The 25,989-nt window shown below is 37.1% G+C and overlaps 1 protein-coding gene across 5 annotated transcripts in view; it reads left to right on the top strand.

The window, feature by feature from the left end:
* LOC127413532 (actin-binding LIM protein 1-like) overlaps window positions 1–25,989 on the top strand; it is a 65,542-nt gene that overhangs the window by 32,291 nt on the left and 7,262 nt on the right. For 4 of the 5 annotated variants that reach the window (XM_051650757.1, XM_051650752.1, XM_051650756.1 and 1 more), the window contains exons 3-14: window positions 1,691–1,874; window positions 1,994–2,106; window positions 4,326–4,452; window positions 5,407–5,500; window positions 8,521–8,608; window positions 9,741–9,799; window positions 16,577–16,654; window positions 17,376–17,531; window positions 19,576–19,620; window positions 20,258–20,284; window positions 21,810–21,939; window positions 23,744–23,791. In XM_051650757.1, coding sequence (XP_051506717.1) covers window positions 1,691–1,874; window positions 1,994–2,106; window positions 4,326–4,452; window positions 5,407–5,500; window positions 8,521–8,608; window positions 9,741–9,799; window positions 16,577–16,654; window positions 17,376–17,531; window positions 19,576–19,620; window positions 20,258–20,284; window positions 21,810–21,939; window positions 23,744–23,791 — 1,149 coding nt within the window. The remainder of the gene's footprint in view (window positions 1–1,690; window positions 1,875–1,993; window positions 2,107–4,325; window positions 4,453–5,406; window positions 5,501–8,520; window positions 8,609–9,740; window positions 9,800–16,576; window positions 16,655–17,375; window positions 17,532–19,575; window positions 19,621–20,257; window positions 20,285–21,809; window positions 21,940–23,743; window positions 23,792–25,989) is intronic. The other variant, XM_051650754.1, reaches the window with a different exon arrangement.

The raw sequence follows: 25,989 nt of genomic DNA, 5'->3' as shown, positions 1-25,989 counted from the left end.
CGAGTAACTGTAAAAAGCTTAAAATGAAACACAATGAGCTCTAAATGTGTTTCACACTGGCTGTTGTTTCAGAGAGCTCAGATTAGATATGTCAAGGTTTCTGTCCATTATGTTTTCTCAAGATCATGCTGTGGTCATTGTCCTCTACAGAGGTTTATTTTTAAGAGTTTCTATTCCTAGTGCATCAACGATGTTGCATTATCCTGTTACAAGAACAGCAACGTGACAATGAAACCATTATAGCCATTAGCTGTTCATAATTGTTGAGCCATTGTAATTTGTATCCTGTTTAAACTATTGTTAGAAATGGTATGTTCGATTTAAAACAATAGTTGATCACGTATATTATGTAGCTGTAGAAATGTGTCAACTGATTGAGATTTTGCTATACCATTTATGCTACTGTAGATATTTGTGCAAATATCAGTGGGCAGGACAGCTTTACATCATTTACATGTGAGAGATGTTGAAGAAACATGGAGTGATGTGAAAATACAGGGAAGGACATGTCACAAAAAAAAATCAAGATGAGGAAGAAGTTATTAAAGGGATAGTTCACCCAAAAATGAAAAATCTCTCATCATTTACTCACCCTCATGCCATCCCAGATGTGTATGACTTTCTTTCTTCAGAAGAACACAAACAAAGATTTTTAGAAAAATATCTCAGCTCTGTGGGTCCATGCAAGTGCATGCAACTGTAAGTGAATGGTGACCATAATCCTTAAGGTCCAAAAAGGAAACATTAAAGTAATCCATATGACTCCAGTGTTTAAATCCATATCTTCAGAAGCAATATAAAAGGTGTGGGTGAGAAACAGATACAAATTTAAGTAATTGTTTACTCTAAATCTCCACTTTCACTTTCACATCTGAAAGTATTCAGTATTTATAGATTTACAGTAAAAAAATGACTTTAATATTGTTCTGTTTCTCACCCACACCAATCAAATCACTACTGAAGATTTAAACACTGAAGTCATATGGACTATTTTAAGTTTCCTTTATGTGATTTTTGGACCAACAAAAGTCTGATCACCATTCATTTCCATTGTACTGACCTATAGAGCTGAGATACAGTATTCTTCTAAAAATCTTTGTTTGTGTTCTTCTGAAGAAAGTCATACACATCTGTGATTACATGAGGGTGAGTAAATGATGAGAGAATTTTATTTTTTGGGTAAACTATCCCTTTAATTTACATAACACAAAGCAGAGTTTAGCTGCCTTTAGTTGTTGTGCAGTGCAGTCACAGCCTCACAGGTGTTTGTATATCAACTATCTTGTGACTGTGAATGTGGCTCATCCCATCAGAGAGTCCGTTTTTACTGTTTTGAGTCTTTTGTTTTTAATGCAAGTGCAAGACTCATTCATTTGTTCTGAATATTCTTGTGTTTTGGTTTGTCTCCTTCAAGTTCCAAATAAAAACAGAAATGAGATGAAGTACCTTTCATCTATAGAGTATGTAACATCACATAGTTATTATCATATGACCACATGGTTATTATTTAATATATAAACCATTTTATTAAAACAAAAAATTACCACATATACTGTACCATTACCTTGATATAAAATTACTCACACTGTGATATCAGAATATGGTCAAATCACCCACTCCTATGTCAAGACTTATGATCTACCTTAGAGAACAAGTATTGACATGTTTGTGTGTGTGTGTGTGTGTTTAGTATGTGGCTGTGATCTGGCTCAGGGTGGATTCTTCATGAAGAATGGAGAATACCTGTGCACTGTGGACTACCAGCGGATCCATGGCACCCGCTGTAACATCTGCGGAGAGTTTGTGGAGGGAGAGGTGGTGAGCGCACTTGGAAAGACCTACCATCCAGCATGCTTTGTGTGCACAATCTGCAAGTAAGAGACACTCTCAGACCAGCACAGACTGGCCATTGCACAGTTAATGACACTGTGGTTTATGGTGAGTCTAGGAGGATTTTAAAGTGGGTTGTTTTTTTTTTTTAAATGACCTACAGGAGGCCATTTCCTGCAGGAGACAGAGTGACGTTCAATGGTAAAGACTGTCTGTGTCAATACTGTGCTGAGCCAGTGACTCCTGGACCCACCAAAGATGTCACAGGACCCAGCAGTGAGTGCAAAACACTAACACAGAAACATACATCATGAAGCCTGTCAAGACCATGTCAGTCACATTTCAGCTCCCCAAAAAGAGGAAATAATTTGCTTGAAGAAAATGAAGCATAATTCTACGACCATTATTATTATTATTATTTTTTGCATTGACCTTATTCAGAGTATAGCATCTATTTAATTTTTGATGAAAATGTCGAGGCTTTGAGGGATATACTTACAGTCTCTTATATGGCATGCACTGCATAAAGCCATATTAAGGTCCTACTTTGAGTTTTCTGCAGTTTTTTGGGGACTTTTTTTTTCAGTGTTTTGTCAGCGGAAGGATCAATACAAATTTAGACAAAAGTACAACCCACTGAAGAGACCATACTTCTAATTGTTACGTATTTTTCTGTTCTGCCAACATATATTTAATGCATTTACACTACATAGTGTCACAAATAAATAACAATCACTGGATGTTTTTCTTATCTGTGAAGTACTTGGTAGAGAGAGATTGCATCCAGACAACTGTACAAATTCATGTTGGGAAGTAAAGATGATTGTATAAAATCTTGTAGAGCTACTTAGAGATGTTTTAGGCCACTGGCATGAAACATTAAATTATTCAGACCATCCATTTCTCTTGGCCACGTTCCATGTTTCTGTATATTGGGGGCTACATGGCCTTGATCGACCTATGATAAATCATTTATATTTATTTCCCCTTAAGCCTTTAAAGGGTTAGTTCACCCAAAAATGAAAATTCTCTCATCATTTACTCACCCTTATGCAATCCCAGATGTATATGACTTTCTTTCTTGAGCAGAACACATTTGAAGAAAAACAGAAACGCAATAGCTCAGTAGGTCCTTAAAATGCAAGTGAATGGTGATCCGACTTTTGGAGCTCCAAAAATCACAGACAGTCAGCATAAATGTCATCCATACGACTCCAGCGGTTAAATAAATGTCTTCTAAAGTGATACGATTGCTTTTGGTGTGAAAAAGATCAATATTTAAGGACTTTTTAACTATAAATCATTGCTTCTGGTCAACAGCGGTATGCACGTGTGACTTAATCGCGTTGGCATGTTCACGCGAGAACTGACACACGTCGACACATCCGAAAGAGCAGCGCTGTTTACAACCAAATTGGAGGAACGTTGTACAGAAGCTTTGTTGGTTTTGGTTTAGACCTGTATTTGTATCTGTTTGTTTACTCACACTGGTGCTTTTGTGTGCTTATCCTGGATGTCTCACCCGAGAGAAAAACGTGAGATTACGTCCGTAACATGCCAGCGCAATGTGTATGAATGCCTATACTGCTGCTGACCAGCAGCGATGGTTTATAGTTAAAAAGTAATTAAATATTTTTTTTTTTCACACCAAAAGCGATCGTATCGCTTTAGAAGGCATTAACTTAACCGCTGGAGTCGTATGGATGACGTTTATGCTGACTGTCTGTGATTTTCGGAGCTTCAAAGGTCTGATCACCATCCACTTGCATTTTAAGGACCTACTGAGCTGAGACATTTTTCTATTTTTCTTCAAATGTGTTCTGCTGAAGAAAGAGCCATACACACCTGAGGCTGAGTAAATGATGAGAGAATTTTCAGTTTTAGGTGAACTATCCCTTAAAGGTTGTCTAGTTAAGCCAAAAAAGATTGTAAAGACTTGTACAATCTTAATTCACCCTACAGATTATAATGTGAAATTGAATGTGAATGGTTTTTTCTTTCTTTTAAAGTCATAATGAAATGAAACTGGAATTTCAATTGGAAAAATGTAAGGCAGGACCAGATTTTAAACATCAGGAGTTGATTGTATAGTTAAAAGTAAGAGGGATTTGAGACATCAGCTGAAAGTCAATTCAGAGGTGGAACAAGTTATTACAAAGTTTACAAAGACAAAAATGTTTTTTATTTGTTATTTGATATAACATGCACTGAAAAAAGTAAATAGGGAAAAAGTCCATTGTCAATTAATTATAATTTCATTTTGACTTTAAATTACACTAATACGTTTATTCATGCTTTATCTAAGAAATGGATTGCGTAATTTTCTACAAATGACACAGACAACGGCTTTGAGAAACACGGGTGCCACTTAGTGTTGTGATGTGAAACTTTCATTTCTGTGTTTTGTGCTGCATGTCAAGATGGTTTTTATAATAAAGGAATCAAGTGAGTAATTCAGAGTGACAAATCAGTTTTACATTGTGTGTTTGTTTCAGGTTGTGCGGGCTGTGGCAGAGGTATTAAGAATGGTCAGGCTCTGTTGGCTCTAGAGAGTCAGTGGCATTTGGGCTGTTTTAAATGTAAATCCTGTGCCAAAGTCCTGACTGGAGAATACATCAGCAAGTAAGAGACACACACAAACACACACGCAGTGAGAGAGAGAGAGCCTATTTTTTATGCTTTTTTTATTCTGTTGTTAGCTTAGCAACATGACCATTGAAATCAACTGAGTCAAGTCAAAGTCCCTTTCAAGGCAAGTCAGTCCACTCGGTGGCCATCTTTAGAATGCTCCCAGGGCAGGCCAGCCAGCTACTTTCTATGTAAACAAGCAGCATAAAAGTACAGCTCCTATAGACTCGAATGGGGAAAGACCAAAATCTTCAAAATGGTTGGTCAAGATTACGATCAAAGAACATACTGTATTTCAAATCAGCAGAAAAATCTGACAACTGTATCACAAATTTAGCTTCTTTAGCTCAGATCATGCTAAAAAAGCTTTCAGGCTGGTTCAGCTAATGCGATGTTTATATCTAAAAGGTGATTGGCTCTTTTACCTGTAAGGTGGGACTTCCTTTTCTACATCCGTTGGCCGTTCCATTTCCCCAATTAATTTTAATACCAGTGGTTCGTCTCTGCTGAACTGTCTCTGGTAAAGTCTACTGTGAAATTTGCATGAGGAACACTGTTGTATCTATGTATGCATACAAAGTGCTATATGTACAGTATAATGAATGTAGCTGCATTCTATGCAGAGCATCCTAAACCACTTACTTAATAGGTTCCTTGACGTCTAGGGTGCTTCCTTAGAAGACAGCCGCCTATGTAGACAGAGCCATGTACTTGTGCTTTTGAACTTTTCTACATTCTTTTACCTTGTACACAAATTGCATCGACATTAACTTTACTATTATGCTATCACAATCAAATAGATATTTGGTTAATGACAAAATGGCACGATTTTGGTTAGAAAAATTGAAGCATTTAAATCAAAAACATTGTTCATTACTATCCAATATCCCTTCTTTCTCTGCAATTTGTATGCACCCATTTATTCACTTGTTATGGATGTGTGCACAGAGATGGCGCCCCCTACTGTGAGAAGGATTATCAGCTCCTGTTTGGTGTGCAGTGTGAGGCGTGTCAGCAATTCATCACTGGGAAATTACTGGAGGTATAGAACAAACACAGACACACTGATGCAACGGATGCCCAGTTTAAAGGTTCTGGGCTGGTGGGACACATTTACATTTAGCAGATGCTTTTATCTGAAGTGACTAACTTAATTAGGAACAAAAGCAATTTGTCATACAAAAGCCACCAAAAGTACAGAAGTTAGAGCAGAAGAAAGACAGAACAGAATGTTTTTGGCCTCTGCCTGATTTGGCTAGCTTCTACCAAGCGGCAGATGAATTTGCACCAAAATAATGACAAATTTGATTGGATGCACATCCTTTGATGTCTACAACAAAAGATATGTGTAGCATTTTCTCATTCCTTTTATAAACCCATATCGTTTGTGATCCTAACTATGCACAATTATGTTATTATTTGCATTTAGCATTGTATTACCTGCTGTCCCGCAACCCATTTTTGGGTTGTGACCCACCAATTGAGAACCACTGTTTTAGATATTAATTACTTGACTAGCACACCCTACTTTATTATGAAGCTATATCCCAAACCAAAGACACTGATTTAAATTCCAAAACAACTGACTTGTATTAAGTTGCATCTCAGGTGATCCAATCACATGTAGTCAGGTGAGACACATCGCTGTTCACACCTGGTCACTTAAATACATCTCCTGTGATCGCTTGTGTTCAGATTTCAAGGGGAGGGTCTCTGTTTCAGGATGACATACAGTACGTCAGCCACTATTTCAGTGTGTTACTGCATGACATTAAAGCGCAACAAAGTCAGAAAAGACAAAGGAAGTGAAAAAAAAATGGCGCGCTGCAGCTGAAATTTAATCTAAGCACAAATGCAACATTTTGAGCTGAATTATGAATTATATATATATAAACAAAAGGAAATACGTTTTTGAGACATAAACTAAAGGCTTTTGGCTATTTGTAAAAGAAAGACAAGCCATTTGATATATCTGACTTCCTGTTTTAATAGGAAATGTGTCAACAGAGGAAGGAAAATTGTGAAAATTGTATCAAGCTGTGACCCATCACACTACCAAAATTGCTTAAATTGTACAACAATTTAAATTCATATTGCATCGTTTTATTAGTGATTTTTGAGAATGAGGACAAGTCACACAACCTGTCCATGTTGGCCTCTGCCTAATTTGGCTAGCTTCTACCAAGCAGCAGATGAATTTGCACCAAAATATTTTTGAATTTGATTGGATGCACATCCATTGATGTCTACAACGAAATATATGGGAAGCATTTTCTCATTCCTTTTATAAACCCATATCGTTTGCGATCCTAACTTTGCACGATTATGTAATTTGCATTTAGCATTGTTTTACCTGCTGTCCCGCAACCCATTTTTGGGTTGTGACCCACCAACTGAGAGCCACTGTTTTAGGTATTTATTACTTGACAAGCACACCCTACTTTATTATGAAGCTATGTCCCAAACCAAAGACACTGACCCCGTTTACACCTTGTATTAAGTAGCATCTCGGGTGATCCAATCACATGTAGTCAGATGAGACATCGCTGTTCACACCTGGTCACTTAAATGCGTCTCCTGTGATCACTTGTGTTCGGATTTCAAGGGGAGGGTCTCTGTTTCATGATGACAGTACTCCAACCACTATATCAGTGTGTTACTGCACGACATTAAAGTGCAACAAAATCAGTAAAGACAAAGAAAGCGCAAAAAATGGCACGCTGTTTCTCCCAGATGCAACTGAAATTTAATCTAAGCACAAACGCAACATTTTGAGCTGAATTATCCATTATTTTAGTGAATTACCTGTGTTAACCTGAGCTTCAGATGTTCGTGCTTCTCATCTGTGTCCTTACATGTTGATATCAGACACACTGAAGATCATCTTGAACTTCTCATGTTTGTATATGATTTTTCATATTTTCCGATCGGACGGTTATTTCCTTTTAAAGCCGCTCGTAACCGGCAATGTTTAAACTCTTGTTTTAGCGCAGCAGTTGATCGACAGGTTAGGGGTGGCACTTTGCTGTTGACGGGACGCAAACAGGACGGATTAGCATTTGCACGTCAAATGCGATGTGGTCACATGCGTTTTTGACCACATTCGTATGTGGTTTTTGTGATCCGATCACAAAATGTTTTAGACCTGGTTTAGACCTTTATTTAGCGCTATCCACATGTGATTTGATCACCAAAAATGCATCTTAATACAAGGTGGAAGTGGGGTCACTGATTGTGACAGAGGACAAAAACACAACAGCGCTTACAGATAACAAGAGTTTCACAACAGACCCGCAGCAGTATTGCAACAGGACGCAATACAGGAAGTTTCATCCAGCTAATTGAACCTGATTGGCTGTACGAGAGAGAGTTGCTCTTTCTTTTGACACCTTAAGACTTTCCTGTTTGTTATGATAGGATGTGTTTGTGTATAGCTGCTCTGGAGTATAATGGACTCTAGGAACTTTGTGTAGATTAAGGTCACGGGATACTACACAAGGCCTGAGGTTCAGTAAGTACAGTATCTCTAAAGACTGAAAAATTGTATATGCAGATTGAGGACAGTGCGTATGTATGTGACAGAGCGTTTTTTTCATTATAAACTGTGTATACATTTCCAAAGGGTGGTTTAGTGAAATTTTTTCATATAAGTTTTTAATGTGACATGATACCCTGAACCATGATACTATGTTATGCTCATTCAGTCTAGTTAGTTAGTGCCTTTGGAGTGAGGAAGTGACATCATTGAGACTTTTCTGCTTGCGGACAAACACCAGAGAATGTTGTGGGACTGATATAAATTCAGAGTAGCTCTCTGGAGTTGTCTGATGATTTCTTCTCTCTGAAGAGACTGTATGAACAGAACATTTCTGTATTATATTTGATAAGCTCAGTCGTTATGGTCATTTGAATAAAATATGTGTCGTCTTACATGATATACATGCAAAACATTGAACCATCAATTTTTAAAATAACCCATTAAATGGTTGTGGCATGCAAATGTTTATCTGTTCAGCTGACTTTATACAAGTGTATGCACAAAGGTGTTTGTGTATTCTACAGGCAGGAGACAAGCACTACCACCCAAGCTGTGCTCGCTGTAGCAGGTGTAATTGTATGTTTACTGAAGGAGAGGAAATGTACCTACAAGGTAAGACTGAGAGCATACACAACATGTACATTAAGCAGAAAATTATACAAATTTTCTAGGAGGGTGCATAAAACTTGTGTAATTTTGCTAAAATTAAATATACAAACAATTTTAACCCAACCTTTTTTCTTTAATTTTTTTTTTTTTTTTAATTACAGGCCTGGTCCAACTAGCATTATCAGAGTTTTATATAGTAGGGTAAATTCAGTAAAACGAGCCAGATAATTTAGCAGTTGCATTCTCTTTAAGATTTAATAGCAAATAGCCAACTTTTGCAACAACAGGTACCTGGTATTGGTCAGAATTTGCTTTGCTATGACAGATAGATAAAAATCAGTCCAGAATCCTTTTTAGAGTTTTTTTTATAAATTGTTTTTATTTATTTTTTTAGATGATTTAACTATTATTATATTTTCACCCAGAATAAAAAGCCATAGAATCTGGCAGGGCATTAAAAACAAACAATCAAACAAACAATGGATAGATAAATTCCTTCTACAGGGGCTGAATGGAAGAAAAACATGCATTTGAACTACTAAAAGTAACATATCATGAATTAAATCTTGATGGACACTATAAGAAAATTCATTTGCAGAATAACCGAATTACTGTAATTTACAGAAAAAGGCTTTGTACTTAAAGGGACAGTTAACCTAAAAATAAAAATTCTCTCATCATTTACTCACCCTCATGCCATCCCAGATGTGTATGACTTTCTTTCTTTTGCTGAACATAAACGGATATTTTTAAAAGAATATCTAAGCTCTGTTTGTCCATTCAGTGCAATAGACAAGTTAATGGTGGTCAGAACTTTGAAGCTCCAAAAAGAACATAAAGGCAGCATAAAAGTAATCCACAAGACTCCAGGGATTTTTATTTTTCAGTGACCAACCCCATAAAAGCTTTTTTTTTCTTACATAATTTTAACATTGAAGAGAGAATTAGACTGAACAGACCTGACTTGTCAAAAAAGCAATTCTGGAAATTTGATTTACATGCATAGACATTTTAATTCTGCTCAATATGATTTGCCAAAAAGTGTTCCAATTTACCTTACTTCACCTTAAAAGTGGCATCTTACCTTGGTTGGCTTGAATGATTTACTTTATCATCTGTTTCATTGCATATGCAGGATCAACAGTTTGGCATCCAAGCTGTAAACATTCACCTAGAAGCGAGGAGAGACAGAGGGTAAGATCTTCTTTTCCAACTCATTACATGTCCAGTGTTTTAATGTTTGTCCTATGTTGTTGCTGTCACTGTGTTGTTCTCTGCTGGATTCTGACCCTGTCATGAATGTAAACAGATATTATCTCATTGTGAACTATGCAGTTTTTCATGCTGGTTTTTGTAGTCCTATCACTCAAAGAAAGTTTGAGGTGATTCCGAATCATGTTTGATGTCCAACCAGACCCCTGTGTCTTCATCCACAGCTATTGCCTGCATCTCTAGCACTGCTCAGCAAATCAGAAAGGCAGGTACTGTACTCGCTGTTAGCTGCACCATGGCATCACATGACCATGTGATGCCCCCTGGAGGCGGCAGGCTGCAGTACTTCCTCATTGGAAGCATGCTGTAGTGCTCAGACAGCCTGTTTTAGCCATAAACATTAACATCTGGTTTGTTCCATCTCATAGACAGTGATGCTACAGATAGCAGTGTAATCATAAAGTCATTGAGTCTTTGAGGCCAAATATGTACTGTCACTCACAGTGCATGGGAAAGCTACTTTGAAACAATAGCTTGACAAAGCTACACATTACGTAGAATGATTTAAAACATATCACAATTAGGTTGACACCATTACTTAAAAATCTAAATTTACTCAAACTACAATTAGAAAAACTAGAAAGCATTGCAAATTATATGAGTGAGTCAAAAACATAGCATTTAACTAAATAATTAACTTTAATAAAGACCAAAAGACCAAAAAAGTCTTAGGCACATAAGATGTTTCACAAAAGCATTTGTCTTAAGATGGTTATTTATATCTTCAGCTTTAGTGTGTCAATAGGAAATATAAACGTTAGACTCCCAAACATTACTTTTGCAAATAGAAAAGATTAGAATAGAAGAACAGGGAGCCCTGCAACAGATGTCATGGCCCCCACAAAGCCCCCCACTGAACATTGTGTCAGTCTGAGACTACATAAAGAGACAGAAGCTTATATATATTGCATTCAGTGCATTCAGAGAGTATACAGACCCCTTAATTTTTTTTTCACATTTTATGTTGCAGTCTTATGCTAAAATGCTTTAAATTATTATTATTATTTTTTTTTACATTGAGCTACACTCCATACCCCATAATGACAAAGCAAAAACCAGATTTTTGATAACTTTGCAAATTTATAAAAAAGAAAAACTGAAATATCACATTGACATAAGTATTCAGACCCTGTGCTATGACACTTGAAATTTAGCTCAGGTACATCCCATTTCTCTGGATCATCTTTGAGATGTTTCTACACTTTGATTGGAGTCCACCTGTGGCAAATTCAGTTGATTGTAAATTATTTGGAAAAGCACACACCTGTCTATATGAGGTCTCACAGTTGAAAATGCATATCAGAGCAAAAACCAAGCCATGAGGTCAAAGGGACTGCCTGCAGAGCTCAGAGACAGGATTGTGTCGAGGCACAGATCTGGGGAAGGTTCACAAGAGCACAGTGGCCTCCATAATTCTTAAATGGAAGAAGTTTGGAACAACCAGGACTCTTCCTAGAGTCCCCTGAGCAATCGGGGGAGAAGGGCCTTGGTAAGAGAGGTGACCAAGAACCCGATGGTCACCCTGGTTGAGCTCCAGAGATCATGTGTGGAGATGGAAGAAACTTGCAGAAGGACAGCCATCACTGCAACACTCCACCGATCTGGGCTTTATGGCAGAGTGGCCAGACGGAAGCCTCTACTCCAGGGGTCGGCAACCTTTTTGACATGGAGTGCCATTTTTTATTTTCCTGGTCAATGGCAGCGTGTTTTCATCAGCTCAATGGGTGGCTAAACACTATTAAAGTGTGATGAGACTCACGCTGCACGTGCAAGACATTCGCACATCACAAGCCGATCAACTATTTAGCCCTTTTCGGTGAATCGCACCTGCAAAATCCTAAAACTTTAGTCCCAGATTTAATTTATATTTTGAATAGACTCAGATTTTTGGGTTGTGGGTTTTTTTTTTTTTTTTTGGGGGGGATTTTTCCCCTTTTTCTCCCAATTTGGAATGCCCAATTCCCAATGCGCTCTAAGTCCTCGTGGTCGCATAGTGATTCGCCTCAGTCCAGGTGGCGGAGGACGAATCCCAGTTGCCTCCGCGTCTGAGACAGTCAACCCGCGCATCTTATCACGTGGCTTGTTGAGCGCGTTGCCACGGAGACATAGCTCGTGTGGAGGCTTCATGCCATCCACCGCGGCAATCACGCTCAATTCACCATGCGCCCCACCGAGAACAAACCACATTATAGCGACCACGAGGAGGTTACACCATGTGACTCTACCCTCCCTAGCAACCAGGCCAATTTGGTTGCTTAGGAGACCTGGCTGGAGTCACTCAGCACGCCCTGGGATTCGAACTAGCGAACTAGCGAACTCCAGGGGTGGTAGCCAGCGTATTTTACCACTGAGGTACCCATGCCCCCTATGTTTTCTCTTTTAATTGTTTAATGTAATTTTGAGTGTGTCCATGGTTTATGGAGGGTGTACCTGTATGCTGGCTTGGAAATATCAAGGATTAATAGTGGTGTTTTCCTTATTACATCACATGTTATTCTGATAGCAAAAAGAAACAAATGAAACATGGAATGTAGGCTGTCATCCACGCAGCCTGACTGAAGCAAAACGGGCACGTTTACTTGCGCGATTAACCGAAAGTGAAGCGCTGCTGGTATTATCTGCCTGACAAGATGTGCTACCTAGGTTTTTAACACATTGCTGTTGTAGTACATACTGACAGCTTCTCCCGTGCCTCCCGACATGTACTACCCATGTTTTAACTTTACATATCACTGTTTTTACTGCTGGTAGTAGCACATCCTGAGCAGATAGCACAGATTGTCAGAACACCGGCTTGTGATGCGCGAATGGCTTGCACATGCTGCACGAGTCTGTTGGGTATACTGCAGTCTCGTCTCATTTTAACTTTTTGTTTAGCCTCCCATTCAGCTCATGAAAACACGCTATGTGATCACGAGGAAGGATTACATCAAGATGTAACAATAAAGCACCGAAAGGACTCTCAGACTGTGAGAAACAAGATTCTCTGGTCTGATTAAACGGAGATTGAACTGTTTGACCTCAATTTCAAGTGTCATGTCTGGAGGAAACCAGGCACCACTCATCACCTGCACAATACCATCCCAACGGTGAAGCATGGTGGCAGTATCATCATGCTGTGGGGGTGTTTTTCAGCGGCAGGGACTTGGGGACTGGTCAGGGTTGAAGGAAAGCTGAACGCAGTAAAATACAGAGATATCCTTAATGAAAACCTGATCCAGAGCGCTCAGGACCTCAGATTGGGCCGAAGGTTCACCTTCCAACAGCACAGTGACCCTAAGCACACAGCCAAGACAACGCAAGATTGGCTTAGGGACAACTCCAAGAATGTCCTTGAGTGGCCCAGCCAGAGACCGGACTTGAGCCCAATCGAACATCTCTGGAGAGACCTCAAAATGGCTGTCCACCAACAGTCCCCATCAAACCTGACAGAGCTTGAGAGGATCTGCAGAGAAGAATGGCAGAAAATCTCCAAATTTGAACCCAATCGAACATCTCTGGAGAGACCTCAAAATGGCTGTCCACCAACAGTCCCCATCCAACCTGACAGAGCTTGAGAGGATCTGTAGAGAAGAATGGCAGAAAATCTCCAAATCCAGGTGTGCAAAGCTTGTCGTATCATACCCAAAAAGTCTTGAGGCTTTAATCGATGTCAAAGGTGCTTCAACTAAGTACTGAGTTAAGGGTCTGAATTCTTGTGTCAATGTGATATTTTAGTTTTTTCTTTTTAATAAATTTAATAAATTTGCAAAATCTGGTTTTTGCTTTGTCATTATGGGATACAGAGTGTAGACTGATGTGGGAAAAAAATTATTTAAAGCATTTTAGCATAAGGCTGCAACATAACAAAATGTGAAAAAAAGAATGAAGGGGTCTAAATACTTTCTGAATGCACTGTGTGGATTCATATTCATATATATATATATATATATATATATATATATATATATATACCTTGCAGACAAAAGTTTGGAATAATTTACAGATTTTGCTCTTATGAAAATACATTTTATTTTATTCACCAAAGTGGCATTCGACTGATCACAATGTATTGTCAGGACATTAATAACGTGAAAAATTACTATTACAATTTGAATAAAATGTTCAGAGCTTCTTAAACTACAAAAAATCCTCCATGTGCAGCAATGAAAGCTTTGCAGATCCTTGGCATTCTAGCTGTCAGTTTGTCCAGATACTCAGGTGACATTTCACCCCACGCTTCCTGTAGCACTTGCCATAGATGTGGCTGTCTTGTCGGGCACTTCTCATGCACCTTGCAGTCTAGCTGATCCCAAAAAAGCTCAATGGGGTTAAGATCCATAACATTCTTTTCCAATTATCTGTTGTCCAATGTCTTTGTTTCTTTGCCCACTGTAACCTTTTCTTTTAGTTTTTCTGTTTCAAAAGTGGCTTTTTCTTTGCAATTCTTCCCATAAGGCCTGCACCCCTGAGTCTTCTCTTTATTGTTGTACATGAAACTGGTGTTGAGCTGGTAGAATTCAATGAAGCTGTCAGCTGAGGACATGTGAGGCATCTATTTCTCAAACTAGAGACTCTGATGTACTTATCCTCTTGTTTAGTTGTACATCTTCCACATCTCTTTCTGTCCTTGTTAGAGCCAGTTGTCCTCTGTCTTTGAAGACTGTAGTGTACACCTTTGTAAGGAATCTTCAGTTTGTTGAAAATTTCAAGCATTGTATAGCCTTCATTCCTCAAAACAATGATTGACTGAAGAGTTTCTAGAGAAAGCTGTTTCTTTTTTGCCTATTTTGACCTAATATTGACCTTATGACATGCCAGTCTACTGTGGCAACTCAAAAACAAACACAAAGACAATGTTAAGCTTCATTTAATGAACCACATATCTTTCAGCTGTGTTTGATATAATAGCAAGTGATTTTCTAGTGACAAATTAGCAATTTAGCACGATTACTCAAGGATAAGGTGTTGGAGTGATGGCTGCTGGAAATTGGGCCTGTCTAGATTTGATCAAAAATGACTTTTTTCAAATAGTGATGGTGCTGTTTTTTACATCAGTAATGTCCTGACTATACTTTGTGATCAGTTGAATGCCACTTTGGTGAATTAAAGTACCAATTTCCTTCCGAAACAGCAAAATCTGTACATTATTCCAAACTTTTGGCAGTCAGTGTGTATATATATATATATATATATATATATATATATATATAAGCAATAAATTTAGACTATTATTAACTAATGACTAATATACTAATATTGTTGCATTACAACTTGTAGTTAGTGACTCCCCAACACTGGACCCCTGCCCATTTTTACAATTTTCAGTGGACATTTATGACTTATTTTATTATTGTTATCATTTCTGTTAGTGAAACAGTTTGTTAACTGTTGATAACTAACATAAATGTAAGTTCATTAGTTAGTTAGTTATTAGTGTAATTAAAGGAATGCCTTTTTTGCAACACTTTGTAATCAAGCCTTGTGTGCTGTGAAATTTCAGACACTCATTTTGGTCCTCAAGCATTTTCTGTTGTTTGAAACATGAAATCCCCATTGCTGAGTGTCATTCATTTTTTGTAGGAGGCAAATGAATGATTCCATGATTAAATGTTTGTTTTTAGGCTTGGTTCAAGGATTCTGTCATTAGTCTTGTGTCTCCTTCATGATATATGTCATTGTTTATGTCAAAGTTATGTTTTTGTTTTAGAACATTGGTAGATATATCTGCAAAGAAGGATTTATATGTATGTATTTATGTATTAACATTGCATTGATTTCTTGCTCTTATAAGTTTTTTTTATTTATTTATTTTATTTTCTCCCCTTTTCTCCCTAATTTGGAATGCCCAATTCCCAATGCGCTCTAAGTCCTCGAGGTGGTATAGTGACTCGCCTCACTCCGGGTGGTGGAGGCCGAATCTCAGTTGCCTCCATGTCTGAGACCGCCAATATGCGCATCTTATCACGTGGCTTGTTGAGCACGTTACCGCGGAGAGCATGTGGAGGCTTCACGCTATTCTCCGTGGCATCCATGCACAACTCACCAGCGTGCCCCACCGAGAGCAAGAACCACACATTATAGCGACCACGAGGAGGTTACCCCATGTGACTCTACCCTCCCTAGCAACCGGGCCAATTTGGTTGCTTAGGAGACCTGGCTGGAGTCACGAAGTACACCCTGGATTCGAGCTCACGACTCCAGGGGTGGTAGTCAGCGTATTTACTTGCTGAGCTACCCAGGCCCCCATTCTTATAGTATTTTTTTAAGAGGTCACTCAATTGCTGTGGCATTGCATTGATCAACTGACCTACTTTCTGGGCCATGATTGGCTAACTTCTGTGAAAGTATACCATGAATTTCTTCATATAATGTAATGTATCTTGTTATATCAAGAATCTTGTTCAAGAGACTGAGCAAGCAATCAAAAGATGTAACAATTTATTTTACTTAATACGCCATTTAAAAAAAAAGAACTGCATTAGACTCCAATGACATGCAATGAAACAAAATAATTAGCACAACCCACAAGCAAATCATTTGGTAAAGGCTAACCAAACAAACAATGATCACATTTTGACTGAATAATCACAATATAGTGTCCAACTGAGGCAAATGAATGGTGTGTTTTACATTTTCCTATACAAGCATTTCTTTTCATGCTGCCTGCAGGTGAATATACAGTATGATGTTGATTCTAAACCTCTGTTTGTTCCACAGCTGACACACTCATCGTCCGAGAGTATTTGTTCCAGACCTGATTCAAGCATACCTAGGTCACCGGGTCACACCATATATGTAAGTGCACCACCGTGTGAATACATGTCCACACGTACACACACAGTCGAATAAACATTCTTTACCAAAACCACCTAAAATTCCGTATATATTTATGGAAAATGTTTAGATTAATTTGGGGCGGGACTATCTGTTTGTCAGACCGATGGAAGATTGGGGGAGTCGGGAAACCTGATTGAAAACGTTCTTTATTATTTATAATTCAATTTGATAACACTAGTGGTGCAGAAATTACCCACTTGACATACAGTAGACCTGTAGTTGTTTTAAGATTGTTGCATAAATGATAGATGTCCCAGTAGATAGTTCTGACACATAGATTTCCTGTCCACCTCTGTGAATTCTGACAGCAGTGGTGTAATAAAACATTTGCCGTATTTTCTGTGTGAAACCTCTACATGCTCTGGAAACTATCCATAGCTGTATTTTGAGAGATTATAAATGGTCTTATGTAACAAAACATACCAATAAAGTATTGAGTGTTGCATTCCATCAAATTTTTATCAAATTATAAAAAAGATTACAATGATTTCATCCAATCATTTTTTCAATTTCTATCAATTCTGAAAATTGTTAGTTTACTCATATTTAAATGTCCACAATCAGACACTTGCATTGGCCTGGAAGAATGCATTTGGTGAAGTTTATATTTGCACTGCTGTCATGTAGATAGCTATGTAACTCCTTATCTGTGTTTGTGTGTATATTTGTTTCCCACTAGGCAAAAGTAGACAATGAAATCCTTGATTACAAGGATTTAGCAGCCATTCCCAAGGTCAAAGCCATTTATGACATTGAGCGTCCAGATTTAATCAACTACGAGCCACTTTACTCCACCTCACTGGATGAGGCAGACGAGAGAGAGAGTGTGGGAGAGGTAACAATTAGTCAAATATAAGCTCCGTTCTGAAATCCAAATACGTTGTCATTTTATGCCATCAAAGGCAGCATCCTAACCCTCATGAAACCTTAAAAGTGACAAATTTGGAAAGCAGAAAATCATATGTGTGTCACACTAAATGTGTTCCTCACGTGAAATGCACAGCTACAAAGGCGTATTAGTTCCATGTTAAAATAAAGATTTAAATGGGAATAAAGTCTAAATGTTTTGAGAATAATCGCATAACATGCTTTTACGAGAATAAAGTAATAAAGTTTCAAGAACAGTCTTAGCATCATGAGATTAAAGTCATAACATTTTGAGAATAAAGTACAAAATTATGAGAATAAAGTTGTAGCTTATGAGAATGAAGTAGAATATTGTGTGAATAAAGTATTTAGAGGGAAAAAAATCACAAATTAAACAGAATGTGATTATCACAACAATAGAATTGATGGCGAGCCAACAGCTTCATCAATGCAAGAAATTGATTTTGAGGATTTAGTTAAATCATACTTTAGGATAGGAATTAGCTATAAAATCTTTGTGAAATCTTTGGTCTTTTGGCACATCAGAGTTATTATTAGTATCTGGACACTGTAGCAGTTATGTAGGAAATTGAATCTATTCAGGAGAAAGAACCAGAGAGACATTCGCGCAGTCCCGCTCGGCATGGGTGATGCTTGGTCTGCCTTTTTTGTTGATCTTTGCACTCAAACAGTATTATAACTGGGGGCATGGCACCATTTACAGTGTCTTGAAATAGGTCTATAATCACAGCAGTTCCAGTTATATACGCTTCACTTGAGTGTAAGACTAGCATCTCACGCGAGTTACGCCTCCCTTGACAGGCGCCCACATGTTGAAAAGTCCTGTATTATGCACACCTCATTCATGAACAGAGAGTTTGCAAAAACTTCCCAAAAATTCAGCTCGGCTAACTTGACAACAAAGTTGCATAGCCAATGTTATTTCCCTGGTTAGTGGTGTTTACTGTATCCAAAGACCCAGACGCTCCACTTTGTTTTTGTCCACCACATAACTTTTATGTTACTTTCCTTCCAACTTAAAATATTTACTAAACTTTCATTTCTTAACGATACGACTTTATTCTCATAATTTTGACTTTATTCTCTAAACATTCTGACTTTATTCTCGTAATGCTTTGACTTCATTCTCGAAATAGTCGATTTTTGTTTTGTTTTGACGTGGCACTAAATTGCCATCGTACACAGGAGACTCGACTCACAATCGTTTTCAATAGAGTCTTTTGTGGGTACAATAGACCATTTTTAGTTTGATTTAATTATTTTATCTATACTTTTCTGTGTTGCTTTAATTATATTTGTAATCAACATTTCTCTTACTTATTTCACTCGTCACAATGCATTATGGGAGTGTCTCCTCCACGAAGGATATGCTGCCTTCAAATAGTCCTGGGAAGCTCCTACCTCCAAGTTGGGCATTTGTTATTATGACATGTTATGCATTCAATTGGGAAACAAAATACGGAATAAGCCAGACTTTTACAAATACACAATGAACAACTCAAATCTCTTTTTCTGTTGTACCAGTTAATAAACATAAGTGAATAAACCTGCATCACTTATACACAACATACAGTAAATGATTCATTAATGCATGGTTGCTAACAAATTATTAATTAATTTGCTTATATGAAACCACAAAGGGTGAGTCATTAGATGACTGCCATATATAACAAATTAATTTTTATTGAAATAAGGAACAGAATTTGAAATCATTTGGCAAACTCATCGGTTTCTATCATCTTTCATGTATATGCACCCCTCCAACGTCACAACTCGGCAACTCGGGTATCATCTAGAATTATTAGTTTCCCACTTAAATATGATTTAGCGTGGTCATTCATGTGCTCGGAACTCGTAATTATGATATTACACACTCCACTTGAGAGGCACAATACATGCGATGCTGCCTTAGAATATGGTCAAAAGAAGGTACTCTAGCTACCTAGCTCACTACGTTTAATTAACGCAATATAAAACTGTTGTGTTGACAGCTGCAGAGCTCCAGGAGAGACTGTTCCCCCATGCCAGATGACAGAGTAAGTTAGTCACATGACCTTTCACCTGTGCATTGATAGGCTGTTCATTCGTATATTATTCTCATGTCATTGCGCTATTCAGTAACAGTTTACCCTGTTATTGTAAAAGTTTACTATATTGATATATAAAGGCAGTACAACAAATCATGATAAAGGCCTATTACTTTACAAAATATATATATATATATATATATATATATATATATATATATATATATATATATATATATATATATATTTATTTTTTTATTTATTTTTTTTATTGTTGTCACAGTGAAAACAAATCTCAATGGTCCTAAAGATAGGCTCAAAACTTTACAGTATATATATATATATATATATATATATATATATATATATATTTTTTTTTTTTTTTTTTTTTCATTTTTTTTTTCATTGTTGTCACAGTGAAAACAAATCTCAATGGTCCTAAAGATAGGCTCAAAACATAAATTCATATTTCTTTCTTTTGATTTTGGGTGAAATATGACCCAAACTGTTCTTGACAGATTTCGTGAGATTCACCCTCATAGTTAGTTTGTGCATCCAAAATATCCTTTCAGTATTGTCCCAGTGACAATGTGAATTAATTCACAAATTCTTTGTGTCTTTGTATTTTTTTTTCCTGTTGTTTTAGACCAGATCTCCCACACCGACTGCTGAGGTAAGACGGATTTAGAGTAGGGATGTGCACGGCAACCCTTTGTAATATTTGGATAATCACAAGGTTTCTCGTTTGGCGTCGAGACTCGGGAATATAGAACGTTTATTGCAAAAGGATATGTGTCAAACGTTAATCAAAATAGCAGTGAATAAAGTACACAGTGAACTATGAGCATAAATGGCACAATACATAGAATCTACTGTAGATCTTCAAATGATAAAATCACTCACAATTAAAGTCAAACAAAAAAATAATCAAACTGTCACTTCGTGCAACATGGTATTCTTAACCAATGGAAAACCTGTCATTTAAGTGCCAAACCTGATGTGTGCTCTGCCCAGGCAGGTTCACAGTTCCGTGATGCAGTGAACCCTAGTATTGTCATGGCCTCTTCGGGATGCTTTGATTTTTAAATTGTTTAGAATTTAACTTTGTGTAATTATTGTCTGCAAAAACGTTGCGATTACATTCATACGAGCAGACAGATGGTTCACTTGGGAGCTTAATAGAGAAGCTACACCACGTTTCTACAACTTAACAGAAAACAGTTAGAAACGCTTTGACAGATGAAAAGTAAATCCAATAAATACAGAATTACAGCAACATATGGTTTATCAATGTTTTTTTTATGTGGTTTGGGAATTTTTACAAGAATAAAGGATGTTTATATGAGAAATGCTAACCAATGTAGCCTTTAGCATCGTGTAGAAAGCTACAAATATATATTTTCTGCCTCATTCTATGAACAGAATCCACAAACGATCAGAAAAAGATGTCGTTGTGTACACTCTGGGGGGTTTTGAAGTAAGTTTGGAGCAGCAGAAATAGTTAACCTTGTGTAAATTGTCATGTGAACATTTTACTTTATGCTAAGATAAAATGCTATTTGCAGCCCATACCTGCTAGGAACGTTTATATTTTATAATTAATTCTATTAAGAAAATTCACTTTAGATCACTTTTATTTTCTCTCCAGTAAGACACTTGATATTAGGGCAAATATGTACTCCATCTTATTCTCAGTGATAACTTCTGTATTGTTTTCCTGTAAAATGTTTAAAAATTCTTAAAACAATACATTCATTGGAGGAGCAACACCGCATAAGATATTTAGGCTTTTTTCAGAGAGCATATTCTTAATATACAGTAAGTGTATTTTGTCATAATGTACAGGCATTTTTTTCCCACTTGTTAATATCCACTTGTTTATAGTCAAAACAAGTGGAAAAAATCTGCCAGTGCTGAAGAAGTAATCCAAAATATTTCGATTACATTACTGACCTTGAGTAATCTAACTGAATATGTCACAAATGACATTTTACAGCATGTATTATGTAATCTATAGTGGAATACATTTTAAAAGTAACCCTCCCAACCCTGAAGTAACAGTTTGTATTGCAAGTGGAGAATATTTATTCATGATACTGTCAAAAGTTAGAGATAACTTGACAATGTAACAATTCACTGTATTGTGCTATTGCATGGTGGTATTTTTGTAACTCCAGATGTTTCCTGTGTTTCTTCAGAGCTACTATGACATGAGGGAACGAATCATCCAGAGGTCTACGAGTCAAGGCTCCATTGGCTCACCCATTTACAGCCGCCACAATTACACACCCACCCTCTCACGCTCGCCTCAGCACTTCCACAGACCTGGTGAGCTATTCTCACAATCAAATTAAATCTAAACTTTGGTGTGTGTGTGCACATATGTGTTTGGCCATCAGTCTGGTGTGTTTAAAAGGCTTAAATCAATATTTCATATTAACTTTTCTTTTTCTTTATTTTAGATTACAGTTTTGCAGATCTGACACCACTCTTCTCCCCTAGAATCCAATTTTTGTTTTAGAATAGAGAATTCCTATCTAAAATCTACCCTAAAGCATTTCAACTAGGGCTTGGGGCATATATCGAATAATCAACATTTATTCTTGATCATTTTGCTGCCGATATAAAATTAAGCAACGTAGTGAATATCAATATGCTCCTTGAAACAACCACACCGTCTTTTTCCAGAGCAGCCTGTATTTCTCCTGAGGTTACCTGTGGGTTTTTCTTTGTATCCCAAACAATTCTTCTGGCAGTTGTGGCTGAAATCTTTCTTGGTCTACCTGACCTTGGCTTGGTATCAAGAGATCCCCGAATTTTCCACTTTTAATAAGTGATTGAACAGTACTGACTGGCATTTTCAAGGCTTTGGATATCTTTTTCCATCTTTATAAATTTCCATTACCTTGTTACGCAGGTCTTTTGACGGTTCTTTTCTGCTCCCCATGGCTCAGTATCTAGCCTGCTCAGTGCATCCACGAGAGAGCTAACAAACTCATTGACCATTTATACACAGACACTAATTGCAATTTAAAAAGCCACAGGTGTGGGAAATTAACCTTTAATTGCCATTTAAATCTGTGTGTGTCACCTTGTGTGTCTGTAACAAGGCCAAACATTCAAGGGTATGTAAACTTTTGATCAGAGCCATTTGGGTGATTTCTGTTATCATTATGATTTAAAAAGGAGCCAAACAACTATGTGATAATAAATGGCTTCATATGATCACTATCCTTAAATAAAAGACTACTATATATACAGTAGGCACCATAGTATATACTGTATATATCAACAGTTTATATGTACTTGGCTACAATGGTTTGGTCAAAAAGTAGGTTTGTCTGATTAAAAAAAATAAAAATAAAAAAATAAAAAAAGGAAACACACCCTTTTAAGCCATTTCAGATCAATATCAAGATATTAAATATCATTAGAATGCTGAACATTTCTAAATATACAGTATGTATATTTTATTTATTTATTTATTTGCTGTATGTCCCAGCCCTAATTTGAACTCTTCTCTTCATTGACCTTTAACCTTGTTTTTGATTGGAGGCACTGAGCCCAGTGTTCGGAATTCCCCAGGGGCCAGCACAACCCCTCTCTCTCTGACTCCTAAACATTTTCACCTGCCAGGTACCGTAGGAGTCTTACAGCAGCCCGGTCACTGTCCCACTGTGGGTCAATCCCAGCATGCTCCTGTGTCAAAGCACATTGTCACAATACAATTCCCTTTCTCTCTGCCCTGAAATATTGTAGTTCACCCAATATGAAATTTCTGCCATTATAAAGCACCTAGCAACCACCCAGAGCAGCTTAACAACCATATGACCTGCGAACGAACCCAGAAAACCTTAGAAACCACATACAGTAGCAACACACTGGCAACCACCCACAACACCCATTGTGGTGGTGACGTTTGCACGGGAAAACAACAATTCACCATAATCTTGTTTTCATGAAATGCTTTTGTGAAATCCAAACCGCATGTACCACAGTCATCAATGCCTCAGATTGATTGTTCATCTGTGCATTTTTTTGTATGTGTTGTTAATTGTTTCTCTGTTTATGAGTTAAATTAAGGACCTTCTCTTTCAGTGTAACTAAAAAATTGTCTTTTGCTTTCTTTTAGATCAAGGGCTGAACATCTACAGAAAACCTCCTATCTACAAACATCATGGTACAGTCGTTTAGAATCATTTAATTCATCACATTCAGTTTGCAGTCACATCAGTTTTACATTAAAGAATGAAAGTTCAGATTTTGACACCTGCCTGTTGATCTTTATTATGTTCTAAATACATTGCATTGCATGTGAAGATTGCTTGTGCTTAAGTTCTTAAATTCTTGCCAATATTTTCTAAAAAAAACTATGTACATACAATTATGTAATCAACTTTTAAAATGACCGTGCAGTCAGGGATGGCTCTAGGGTCAGTGGACATCTGGGGCTTAACCCAGAGACATCCATGTATGCATCAGTATACACGGGATACACTTTAAAATGTTTAAAATTACATCAGCAAAGAATCCAGTGAATAAATACATAAATAAAGATTCTCTATATAATAAGTAAAGATGCACATATTTAATTTTATATAATCTATTCTTATTATACACAAACACATAGATAAATAACACACGCACACACTTTTTGAAGCCAATTATAATTAAACACAGAGAAAATTCTTGCACAAATAACATTATGCATCCAGATTAGATCAAGTGAAGATTTCACGGAAACCGAAACGTAGCGTCCATATTGTCGCTGTGTGTGTGTGTGTGTGTGTGTTTTGGGAAGACTGCGGCTGCGCACAAAAATGTAAATAATATAATGATGAAATCTGTAGTTGTCGCTTAACAGATACATGGCTGTTAAGTGACAAATAGTCGGCCTCTTTTGAAAATGCAGTCAGTAAGTTATATAGTAGTTACGCATACCTGAAACAGCCGCATCTTGCCGTTAAAGTGCTGATGCCGGCTGAGGCTGTTTTACTTCTTCTTTTTTCAAATGTCTATTTCAACATTCTAATAAATCTCCTCACCAAGACAAGTGCACACCTACGAACCATCTGATTGTAAAGCAATCAAGGTAATTACATCCAAAAGTTCCACTCTCATTGGCTGGATCTTATGAAACGTCTTATCGATGATTGGCCAGTTTACATGTCGGTCAGTACTTCTTGTCTAAGTGGGCAGTTCTTGTCAGGAGTGAATGAACGTAAAAAGAGTGACACTGATGCTCAGCGAGCAGAATAGCTGTTCAAAAGGGTTTTATTTTACTGTGTGCATGAAAACTCGGTGATTAGTACAAGGTTATAAAAACATTCAGGGCTTTTCCTGAAACATTCATGGCTTAAGCCCGGTAAGCCCAACCCTAGCGCTGCCCCTGCCTGCAATTATTGTTTTATCATTGCAAGCATTAAAGCACTCGTGTCTAGAACTAGCTGTTCTGCTCCTTGTTTTCAGTCAATATTAAGCATATGCATGAAATTTACTACAACACAAAGGATGTGCAGGCAAGATTAAACAATGTGTACCATGCAAAGGCTGCATGCTATTTTAAATGTGGCCTGTGAAGATAAAGGCTGGTTGACAACAGCAGGGCATTTCTATTCTTAAAGGTGAAGATTTTTACAATGGTAAACTGGCTAATAGCATTACTTTGACATGAACTTTTAAATGTTTCAAAAGAATTTACACCCCATGACTATGTTTGTTTGTCAAATTGCCATAATTCTGTTTTTTGTTTGTTTGTTTTTATATGGAAAATGTGAGTCCATCCACCTCATTAATATCTGCTTGTGTGCTATTTAACACTACCACAATGTAAACATGTAAGTACTGTTTGAAGTCTTCTCAACTGAGCTCATTTCACTATAGACATTTATCAACCAATCAGTCATCATTTAATTGTCTATTAAGTACCCAATGAGCTTTCATCCATATTTATCGATAACATTGCAAAAAAAAAAAAAAAAAAAAAGTAAAACTTGTTGCAAGATTTTGAAGTTTGCATATTTGCATAGTTTCTGCTAACATACTTAGTTATTTTCTATATGAAAAAAAAAATACATTTAAAGCTTGTTGAATTGGAATTACAGTATAGAAATGATTCCCTAGTATTGTTTATCAAGCACTGACAAACATCAAATATTATGCCCCATCATAAAATTATGGACATTTAAAGGGTTCAAATCGTAAATGTATTATTTAATCTTTCCGACTTAAGTCCACTTATAATGTTAGCAAGTTTTTTTTAACCGAAAACCAGTCATAATTTAGTCATTTTCCACCCTCTCTCTGACCCTAGAATGAAAAGGGCTGTTTTTTTTTTGTTTTGTTTTTTTGCCTCTGTTCCTTTAAGACTTCTATGTA

The sequence above is a fragment of the Myxocyprinus asiaticus genome, chromosome 23 (genome assembly GCF_019703515.2).
Source record: "Myxocyprinus asiaticus isolate MX2 ecotype Aquarium Trade chromosome 23, UBuf_Myxa_2, whole genome shotgun sequence".
In the NCBI taxonomy this organism is placed as follows: domain Eukaryota; kingdom Metazoa; phylum Chordata; class Actinopteri; order Cypriniformes; family Catostomidae; genus Myxocyprinus; species Myxocyprinus asiaticus.
This window is presented reverse-complemented; position numbering and strand designations above follow the sequence as displayed.